Genomic DNA, 11,872 nt, shown 5'->3' with positions numbered 1-11,872 from the left:
AACACACACACACATACACACACACACACACACACACACATCCACACACACACACACACACGCATCCACACACACACACACAGGTGCACATTGGCAAACTAATTCCATTTGTTTCTCTGCACATGTTCCAGGTAATAGAGGTCATAGAGGTTTGCAGCAGCGGCTCTAAAGACGTAAAGTGTATCTTTCTGTAACTGCTCTTCGTCTAATTCAGACATCTGTACACTCCACCTGTCAGCAGAGCAGCTAACTAAGTGTGTAAAAGAGAGAAAAAGAGTGCGATGCAAGGAGAGCAGGAGAGAAATGGGGTGTGAATTCCTTGAGAGAAAGCTCCCATTAGCACGACGCAGAAGAAAAACAATCAGCTCTTCCAATTTTCTAGCATAAATCTCTTTCCTCTTCAGGTCCCAGCCTCACAGCAGAATGGCCCAGGACACTCATTCCAACTCTCTCTGTGCAGGCAAACTCTTTTTTGTTTAAGCTTCTGATTCCTCCCTCTTGGCAGTAAATGGAATATGGATAAGTTTAAATCTTCATTTAGATGAACCTGTGCCTCAGCCTGGCGTTAATGTGTCCGTGAGGCCTCGTCCTCCTCAGTGTTAACCCCCGCAGGACGGCCCCACTGCCTCCAGGTCTATAAATCCTGTATACATTCACTCAAACTGAGGCTCATCCCGCTGCTTAGCAACGGGCAGAGTTATATCATGACGCTGTTGGCAGGACTCAGTTTTAGCTGACATGACTGGGACTTCCCAACGTGTGTGTGTTTACAGGCACAGGCATCTCAACATGTACGTCACATTCATGAAGATTGACTCTCTGAACATGATGACTTATAAACTCAGGGTTATTCCTCCATGACACACTGAGCATTGTGTTCTATGTCGGCCTGTTCTTTGGTCTCTTAATGTCTCTTGACGTACACCAGGGCCTTTAGTTGATCACCAGTTCTGTAAACTATGAAACTCATTCTTCTGTTCACTCACCGGTAAGTTTCTGAAGCAAGGGGCTGAGTTCCGTCTCCAAGGTGATGACGAGGGTGAGCGCTCCAATCAGCTCCCTCTCCAGCTTCTCCAGCTCCTCCTCCTCCTCGCCATCCCGGTCCGCCTCCTCGGCCAGCGAGTACAGGTAGACGAGCAGGAGGATCAGCTCATCGGGGCCGCAATCCTCCTCGCCCGACCTCGACCCTGAGGCGGCGCTGTCCTTGCCGCCGCAGGGCTTCATCAAGGGCAGCAGCTGCCTCAGCACGGTGAGGAAATCAGAGTCTCCCAGAGCCTGGAGACACACACACACACACACACACACACACATATGGTGGTTAGGTTGGTTAGAAGGGAACCTGTGAGGAAGAACACAAAGGCTCACAGGTGTCATGGCACAAAGTGAGGTGTTTCCACAGTTCCTATGCCAGATGCTGACATGTCTGGCGTTCTTAAAGTTACAAAACAACCCGCCCTTGTCACCCCCGTCCACACTTCTGCTCAACAATGGAGGACGGCGCTGTGCCAGACATTTTGGTCAAGCTGAGAAAGAGTAAACACTTAGTTGGTTCCTTATGCAACACTAGACGTCTTCAGCAACGCCAGGGTTTCATTATTCTTCTTTATAAAAGTCAGATCTTATTCATTATTGGGAAGTAAAATTTCACATTGTTGCTCATATTCAACATTAGAACTACTGTCAATGTTGAAACTGCACGCATGGTGTGAGTGATCTCATCATTCCGTCTGCTAAATTTACAGCTCTTAAAGTGGTTGAGGTCATTTTGTTAAATTCTTCTGCCGGATTTCTTTGTGTACTACATGTTAGTTGGATCACATCCCAACACCCTCCCTCCCTCTCTTTCTCTCTCTGACACACACACACACACACACACACACACACACACACACACACACACACACACACACACACACACACACACACACACACACACACACACACACACACACACACACACACACACACACACACACACACACACACACACACACACACACACACACACACACACACACACAGAGTCTGAATAGGTCAGACTGGTCCCTGGTGATGGTTAAACTGTAGATCATGGAGCCGTTTACCGAACACTGGCGACTCTCACAACAAGGGTGAGCTCATGGGCTTAAACAACAAGGGTGTGCTACGCTGGTCTGTGCTGATGAAGAGCAGACAGCTGAGAGAGAGAAAGAGGCAACGAGAGAAGAGAGGCAACGGGTTCAGAGAGAAAGAAAAAATAAAAGGAAGGGGAAAATGAGGAAAAGAAGGTGAAAAAACGATTATTACAAGAGGAATGAAGCCAGAGATGATAGCAGAAGTGGACTGATTGTTGACAGAGGATCGTATGTTTGTGTCAGACGGAGCCTTTTTGGATAGGTTTCACTTTAATGAGGGATATCTGTGTGAGGAGCTTTGTGTTGCTCTCACTAAGGCAAACAGCCTCTCTCTCTGCTCGGGGACTGAGGGGCTCTGGACCTTGTGATGGGCCCACAGGGGGGATCCAGTGTCTGACCCAGAAGAACCCTTCGCTGAGCCAAACACGCAATTCAATCAGACCTCTGGATGAAACCGAGAGACGGCGAGCCAAAGCCACGGGCTGACTGTCCCTCGTGAAGCGGCGGTTGTAGAGAAGCGCATCCCTCATGGAGTGTGTACGCTTTACAAAGCCAGCTTAAGCGATTCTGTTCATGTTAAACTGAACATTGTCACGAGTGAGAGTCGTTGCCATGGCACCGACAGACACCTGCATCCGACACAGCATCAATCACATCCTGTCAGTATGCAGGACGTGAGTGCGTCTCCTGTGTCGCTGCCGGGCTGAAGGCTCTGCGGCTCAACTGTTCGCTCCAATAAGGCCTCCTCCCTGCCTCAGGACCCGGCCAACCGCTCGCCCCCTGGGACTGTTCAAACACAATCTCACCACACATTTTTCTTCTTAAACATTGTGAAATCAAATACCTCTCCAAGCTGCACTCATTCTATCTGCCAAATAATGTTTGGGACCATTCCCTCGCCCCGTTTGCTGGTGGAACGGAGCGAGGAGAGAGAGAGAGAGAGCGAGAGAGAGAGGGGGACAAAGGGAGCTGCGTTTTCATGCTGAAATACAAAAACCAAAGCACTTTCTCTTTTATCTCTCACTCCATCCACTGAGCTGAAGAAGGAGCGCTGATCTCCTGTGTTTCTGTCTATACACGCGCAGCAGCAAATCCATTTGATCCTGGGGGCTTTTCATAAAGCGTGCCCTCTGTCAGTGAAGTACAGCAGCCGGCTAATGGCTTTGCTTTGCATTTTGGTTTTGACCAGAGTGGGCCTAAGAAGAACCTGCTGCTGTGTAAGTTTAACATATGGATCAGTGAAGAGGGGAGAGGAGGAGCTGACAGAGGAGCTCTGCAGGGCCTCTGGGCTCCACATCATTTGTCAAGGAGCAATTCACTCAAAACCTGAAACAACGTGACCCCTGAGCCTCTGAACACAGCAGCAGTATCTGATCCTCCACGCAGGCAACCAGTGGCTTTACTATAGGGCTCTACAAGATGCAGCCTGAGCAGAGTCTCACTGTAAACAGACTGCTGGTGTGACTGAAGGCACAGACTGCTTCCTCTTATTGGACATTACATCAAAGTCATGATGATGATGATGATGAGTAAAGTTGATTTATGTGCTGAACAGAATCTAAAGTAATGACACTTTGCACAACTGAGACTGATGAAGGAAACACATTTTCTTTTAACTGTAGTTTAAAAATGTACTGAATTCATTTAGTGAACAAATGGATTTCTGCGTAACCTTTAACACTCACATTACAATTTCAGCTGTCACTCCTCCTCTGTGCTGTGGGTTAAAGGTCTCTTTGTATTATTACTGTCAACCGTGGAAATCTGCATCATGCACCTTGCCAAAGAGTGTGTGTGTGTGCGTGCACATACTGTATGCACTGTGCGGTGTGTGTGTGTGCATATGTTTTTGTGAGAGGAAGCACGGACTGTAGCTGTGTCCCTTCAGGAGATCTATAAAAGCTGCCGTCAGCTGCAGGCCCTGGCGCCAGAGCAGGAAATGGAGGTCTTTGGTAGAGAACTGAGACTGGACTGAGCGGGGAGATTGACTAAAGCTCTTTCCAGCTAAACTGTACAATACCTGGCTCAGCGCCCTGGCTCCTGGACCTGCTGCTGAGGTAGATTACTGAGCACCTCCAGGAAGAGAAGGGCGCAGAGTAGAGAAACCTTACTGTTGCTCTTTGGATCACACTTCATACAATTCACTTTTAATGAGTCTTTTCTATTACGGTCCTGATTTAGTGAGGAAATGATACACGTTTATTTTCACAGCTCATTCATCAAACTTATAACAACACAGCTGATGACAGGCGCTGGAAGAATGCTGCTCAAGTTGTGAGGCGTTCACTGTCGGCTGTGTAAGAAGCAGCGTTGATGTAGGGGACGGACCCGTGGCTGGAATACAGCGGTACTGCAGTAATAACAGGAAGCTAACACTATTATTACACACCATTACTGCGCCCACCGCTCCAGTTGTCGTGCTCTAATGCGACTATTACACACAATTACAGAATAACGACAAAACAAAACAATACTAATGTCGGGGGTTTGCAATTACTCCAAAGAGTTTAAATGACTGTGATAGAACTTCTTATCATGACACAATGTTTACGATACAAAGACCGACTTCAGATAATATATACACAACATACTTCTTTGTTCTGAATGGGCTCAGGTGATTGGCTGAGCCTTAAGGAGTAGCTCAGCTGTTGGTTGGGCCTCTGCGCCAATCACAGGCGCTTTAGCATTACGCTCTGGTTTGAATCTGGATGCCATTGATTGACATATTACTGTTTGGCAATCCAACCATCCTGGGGTCCATAAAGGCTTAATCTCGCCCAATCACAGAGCCCGGGCCAAACTCCGCCCCTACCCAGCTCAGCCTGAACAGGAAACCAGCTCCAGATGCAACCCCTGGAGGAAGGTGAGTGTTTCAGATGCAGAGCAAAGCGCTAACCAGAGCCAGGCCTCGCTCGCCTCGCTCCCTGCCTGCACAATGAACCTTTTTCTGGGCCTGAGGGCAGGGGGGGAGGGGGCGGTGCTGGAGGTGGAGGGGCTTTGTGGCAGTATGAAGAAAGTTGGCTATAGGTCAGTTGTTCTCGTCAACAAAAGATACCCTGGCCAGGAGTCACCTTACATCCATGTCAGACACTTCATCATTACTATGGCGACCAGCGTGAAGAACCAAACTCATTAGCATTCTTTTGGTAATACACACATGTGCCGCATTTGCAGTTCCATAATCACATCCAATTTGCATTCACAAATAACAACAACCAAAGCTGGAAGGGGAGCAAACCTCCAAGAACCAAATACATAAATCTTCAAGCAGAACCAAGACAGCGAGAACACTCCGACTTTAAATTATGTACAACAAGAAGACTATTGATTTGTTTGGGGGGACGAGCCGGGAAAGAAACAGGAACGGCGTCACACACTCTGAGAGAGAGGCTGCAGGATTCTGTAAACAACACCAAAACACACACCAAACTCACAAAAAGCTTCCACACACATTTAGTGGATTCTCTGATCTTGCCAGCACACACACACACACACACACACACACACACACACACACAGAGACACACACACACACGCAGGCTGGGACACATGCTCACTGTAACCTGCTCTGACGACAGTGATGAATCCACAGGAATACTTCTGTTTATCAAAAGACGGAAATTTGCCCTTAAGTCAAGCTGAAATGGAAAAGCTCAGTTTATCTCTGGCTCTCTTTTCACAACTATTATTCTGTCTTGTGTGAAAGGTGAGGAAAACTCAGCAGGTCTTAATAAAAAAAGGAGAGCGGAAACATCCCTTCTGTAAACACGAGAGAGAGGGAGTCTGCACTATGGTACTGTCAGCACACACTGAAACACACAGAGAGATGGCCAATCAATCAACTCTCTGCTAAACTAGCCGGGCATCTCATCTCTTTAGGGTTAGAAATGAGCTATAAGAGTAAAAGGACTGGAGAATGGCATTAAGTCAAAGTGTTTGCAGTGTGTTCTTGTATATCTGTCTTCAATTGGAAACAAAGTAGAGAACACTGAGTCACTGTGAGAGAGAGAGAGAGAGTTCTGCTTTACAGCTGCTTTTACTTCAGAATTCCATCGACAAACTCCTCCGACTGCTTTATTACATGCTGATTTGTTCATGTGCAACGTATCAAAGTGATTATGTCTGCTGTAATCACAAGGGTGGTGCCGGGGTGCACGGCTCCTTTAGGAAATGCAACATTAGGATTCTAAACTCCAGCACACTGTCAGATTTATCAACGCTGGCCTGGAACTACAGAGCAGAACATCCATCATCCTGCAGATCTGTTGCTGCCTTCATTGTGGTAATAATCAACCTGTGCATAATCCTGTTCATGCACATAAATCCTGAGCCTCAGTGTGTGTGTGTCGCTGCTCTCTCTCACACACCTCAGCCTCCACAGTGACATGAAGGAATCTAAACTGAAGACATGACAATAAACCTTTACAAGAATCCGTTAAAATCTATTCCCTTTACGTGAACTCTCTCAGCTCTTATTGGTCCTGCAGAGAAAACACAGACTTGTGCATTATTGGCTGAGGAACCAGGAGAACAGAAAGTGGTGAAAGTTAAGACTATTGGAAGGAGCAGACTGACATATTGACTGAGGGGAAAGGTAAGAGAGGGAACGAGAGGGAGAGCAAAGGGTGGAAAAGCTCTTAAAGGTAAAGTGACCCCTGCTCCAACTGCATCAGCCCGATGCCTGTAATGTTTGTGGAAACACACAGACATAAATCTTTGGTTGGAAATGAGGCCTGCGTTACCACACAGTGTGTGTGAGGCGGCTCTGTTTTGTTTCTGTCCAGCCGGCCGGCCCCGGTCGCAGACGCTGGGCGGCAGGAATCAATGCAGGTCAGCATGCAGAGACACAGCTGGGCCAGATGCCTGCAGGAGGGACGGACAGACAGACGGACGGAGGGACAGAGAGCTTTCTGACTGTCAATACAGCTCGCTCAGGGACTCAATATGTGTCTTTACATCAGCTTTCACCTTTTATCTTCTTAAGTCAACTCCTCTAAGCTCTGGCTGTTCTCTGCACCTCTCTCTCTCTCTCTCTCTCTCTCTCTCTGTCTCTGTGTTTGTGTCCTTCCCTCTTAGAATGTCAAAGGTTGGCTTAGCTCAGAGTGTCAGGGCTGTAATTTAGAGGAGACACTGAACCCTAACAGAGACACACACACACTCATCTCTGTCACCGCTCCTCAGCCACACGCCGCTCACTCAGCCAGGCACACGACTCCCTGCATGCTTATCTCACTCGGCCCGCAAACACACTTTAGTTCTGCTGGTTGGAAAACCGACAACAACAGCGGGACAGACACAGTGCGAGGCCGCGGCATCCCAAGGTTTTGGAAAAATCAGGGAATGACTGAGGCTTTATTTCTGCCACATAAGGCTGCAAGAGATTAAAGCCTAATTCACCAGATGAGCGCTGATCTGCTGCCACAAACCCCGGGGCCAGGGTGAAACTTCCCGCACTTTTCTCACACCGAGGGAAGCTGAATCATACGCATTCATGAGCAGGCGCACGCACACACACTCTCACTCACACACACACACACACGGCCCCTCTAATACCGCCAGGGACAGTTACATTACATCCAGTGCTAATTACCTCTGGAGGTTCCAGCAGAGAGGAAACATTCAGAGGTAAACAGACGGCTTCTACTTGGAGGAGAAAGAAACAAGGAGAGTTTATGCAGTCATGTCAACATTCAACATTCGCTCCGTTTCATTTCTCAGTGCAGCCTGTCAGGATCACAACATGGACGCCGTTCAAGAAATCACTTTTCTTTTCTTTTCTTTCTCCTGCGTCTGTTTCTGAGATGTACAGTGTGAGAGATTAAAGCGAACCATCTGATTCTAGTTTCTCTCTCACACATGGAGAGGAGGGAGCAGCAGGAGGGTAGAGCGCAGCACAAAGCCTTCAAAATAAGAGCTCGGCTTAATTGGAACTGAGTCACTGAATACAAAACTGGGATAGGAAATGTTTTCTTCACCCACAGAGGAAACATTCATGGAATAACAACATGTTTATGTGTTTGTGTGAGGATGTGTGTGTACAGGAGGGAGATAACATTTTGCATAAGAGATGTTATCCAAGTCCTTGTTCAAAGGCTTTTGGAGGCTTTCCTCCATCGGGGGGCACTGTTGCACCACATGGAGGCCGGGGACTCTTCATCCCAGCCTCAGCGGTCTGCTCCACGTCTGCTTCCCTCTACGTCTGCTTCCCTCTCCCTCTCCATCCAAGAAACGGCTTCAAACGACAGGAAACAGCCCGCAGTTGGAAGTGTTGGATATTTTTAAACGATTAGCTGTTTATGCGAGGTGGATCGGGGCGGTGTAATGGTGAATTGTGCAGTATTGACCTCAGCAGCGTCCGTGCCATCGCTGCACACACACGGCCTGAGATAACAGGCTGCTGGCTTTCTGCAGTCAACTCTGAATTAAACATGGAATTCATCATGAATAAAGCAGGAATGCGTCATGAGCTGGAACATGCTGATGTGACTCATGACTCAGAGGTTGATGTGTGTGTGTGTGTGTGTGTGTGTGTGTGTGTGTGTGTGTGTGTGTGTGCCCCTCCTCTGATGGCACAGAGGTCAGAGTGAAGGAGCCACATGTGTTGTAAGAGAGAGTGATGCTGATCCTGAGCCGGCGAGCGAAGCAGGGGGGCGGCGTGTGTGTGTTTGTGTGTAAATATGACCTACATCAAACTCTCCACCGTCCCGTCTGCCTGCTTCTCTATGACGGACGCAGACACACACGCCTACACACGGCTGCTCTTCCCCAAACATTTACACAAAACACAGGAAGAGAGAAACAACTAAGTGCATCTCGGTGCCTTTTCCTGCATACTCAGGCGTACACACACCTGGCTGGACTTACACAAGCCTGCCGCCGGAGATAAATCACCCGCACATCAGATTCTCTCCAGGCTGAATGGGAAAATGCTGCATATTGGAAAGGAGTCCTTGAACATGTTGACCAACTTCCATCTAAGAGCCGCAACATGAGGAAAGAGGGAACAAAGGAGGTTTGGATGATGGGAAGAGTATGAGGCCGGCGCTCTGGAGAGATGTTATCACCGTGGCGATGGCAGTGTGAGCGGTGACCACACTTGTAATGTGAGTCACATGGAGGCTTTATTCGCCCCGTCCATTACGATCATCGTGATTATTTACAAAGACAAATAAAAGCATTAATTGAGTCGCGGCCACATGAGAGAAGGCAGACAAACTCTTTACTGGAAAGCCACAGAAAAGGAGAAATAAAACAGAGCTATGAGAGAAGAAGCCACAATGAGGAGGAGTGGGGGCAGGAGGAGGGGTTTTTCAAAATAAAAGCGCAGGGGGACATTCAGAAGTGTGTGTTCCCTCCCCCCCCGCCCTTTATGCCTCTGAGTTTTATTTATGACAGGTGAGGCCTCGACCTTTTCAAAAGTTTTCCATGTTTGCCATTTAGGTGAGGAACGATAATAGAGGTAAAGCTCGGCTGCAAGATTAATTATTTGAACGCGGCGACTCGTCCTTCTATTTCCAGTGTATCAGAGCAGTGGGGCGTGAAGAGAACGCTCTTTCTGTGAGTAATCTAAGAGCCCAGAGAGGTTGGCATTCTGCACACACAGCACTCCTCTGTTACACGCGTACACACACACACACACAAGCGTGCTGCTGCCGCAAACACAGCTTTCTACGGACCAGCACTTGTCCCCGTGCAAAACACTGGGAACCAAGTCGGTTTCAGAAAACACACAGAGACACACAGAGGTTGGGAACAAGGTGTGTGTGTGTGTGTGTGTGTGTGTTAAGGTAGTGTTTATTGAGGAGTCATGGTGAGGGCTGGACACAACATGTGAGCAGCAGCAGCAGGCAGGATGAATGAGAGCACAGACGCCTGTTCTCCTTCGGCAAACTTCACTCCTGCACACTAACGTCCATTCACCTTCACTCATGCTAACGGCTACAACACTTAAGGATATGATGGGATTTGCGCCAATATCCCTATTTAAACACAACACACACACACACACACACACACACACACACACACACACACACACACACACACACACACACACACACACACACACACACACACACACACACACTCCAACCTTGTGTCTCCAGGATTCATTAAGGCTCTGAAAAAGGGCCAAGACCCAAAAAAAGTCCCGAGTCGCAAATAAAGACAGAGCTGAAAGTGGGAGCTGGAGGGTTTAGAGCTAACTGTCGGGGCGGAGACGGGTGATGAGTGCACGGCTAATTGCTCTGTTTGTCTGTGTGTGCGTGTGTGTGTGTCTGTGTGTTTTTCTGTGTGTTTGTGAGTGTGTAAAGAAAACACAGTCCTGGATGTGCTGACATTGGTTCTACACGCATGCTGAAATAGAACAATACAAACAGCAGAAACTCCGGGCTTTACTGCCCAAACATTCCCACAGTGTTTGGCCCACAGCTCAGCTAAAAACACTGCCAGGAAGAGGAGAGAGAGAGGGGGAGAGAGAGAGAGACAGAGAGAGAGACAGAGAGAGAGACAGAGAGAGATCCTCACATCATTAATAACACCATAATGTCTCTGTGTGTAGGACTCTGTAGATCTTCCCATCCCTCCTTCATAGATTTCCTAACCTATTCCCCCATGCGTCCACGTTGCTTTGCTCCTAACAGCATAACTCCGCTCTGCCAAAACTCATGCTGACCCTTAAGCGATCGTGATATGATAAAAATTCCTCCAAGACGACTCTAACTATGGGAAATCCTAAGTTATGTCCGTGACAACCTCAGAGCTCCATAACTCAAAATACAATAACACACAGCTCTAATCAAGTAAAGGATCCAGCTGAGGGTTTGTTTTTTAGTGGAAGTGTGTGTGCAGTTGGGCCCTGGATGGAGCTGGAGAAGGAGGGCAAGGACAGGAGGAGGGTGGGGTTTGGTTGGACAAGGTAAACAGCAGCCACCCGCCCGTCCTGCTGGCTCCCATCTGTGTCTTCCGTCCCCCTGGGGATCACCTTCATTCCTCCAGAGTTCTTGGGTCACAAACTGTGATCCCCTCACACATCAAGCATCTTCCCTGACAGGCCGAGGCGACGGCTTGCTGGTGTTTCTCACACTTTATCTGTCTGCCTGTGTCATTCCACTATGTGACAGGGAGAATTCTCGGAATTCTTTCAGAGTGTTCAGCTTTTAGAGCAGCAGGGGTTTCTCACACACACACACACACACACACACACACACACACACACACACACACACACACACACACACACACACACACACTGGTGGGGGGCAGACAGCATCACCGGCAATTTCACTCAAAAATCAGACACCTTTTTCTCTCCCTTCCAAATGAAGGAGGACGCTGTGTCGCTGAGGAAACACAAACGCTTGGCTGGCCTGTCTGATAAGTAACGGTTGATGTATAGCAGTAAATCCTCAGACAACCCCCCACCCGGCGTCCCTTCCCACACCGTGAAGACGTCTCTCTTCCTCATCTTCTCCCATCTTGTCTATCCTTCCTGAGCAGATGGTAAACACATCACAAGTACCTTGTCGGTGTGTTTGTCTCTGGGCTGACGCAGAGCAGAGCCCGGTTGCTTAACTAAGGACTAAACACAGCGCCCCGGCAAAGAGGTACCTTCTCCAAACACCGCTAAGCCCGTCAGAATGACCGTGACACGTTATGCTTGATGGTTTAAGTGTGAGAATATCCAAAGTCCAACTCGCAGCTGATAGGATCTGATTTTATATCTGAACACTCTTTTAAATCGACACGGACAGAACACA

At 48.2% G+C, this 11,872-nt stretch overlaps 1 protein-coding gene across 1 annotated transcript in view; it reads right to left on the bottom strand.

Moving 5' to 3' along the window:
• scfd2 (sec1 family domain containing 2) overlaps window positions 1-11,872 on the bottom strand; it is a 77,031-nt gene that overhangs the window by 41,305 nt on the left and 23,854 nt on the right. The window contains exon 5 of the mRNA XM_076153519.1: window positions 987-1,275. Coding sequence (XP_076009634.1) covers window positions 987-1,275 — 289 coding nt within the window. The remainder of the gene's footprint in view (window positions 1-986; window positions 1,276-11,872) is intronic.

Source organism: Genypterus blacodes, unplaced genomic scaffold (genome assembly GCF_046128005.1).
Source record: "Genypterus blacodes isolate CSIRO-AG114 ecotype Tasmania unplaced genomic scaffold, CSIRO-AGI_Gbla_v1 ptg000058l_1, whole genome shotgun sequence".
NCBI classification, from domain to species: domain Eukaryota; kingdom Metazoa; phylum Chordata; class Actinopteri; order Ophidiiformes; family Ophidiidae; genus Genypterus; species Genypterus blacodes.
The sequence above is the reverse complement of the archived record's forward strand: the minus strand, read 5'-3'. Positions and strand labels throughout refer to the sequence as shown.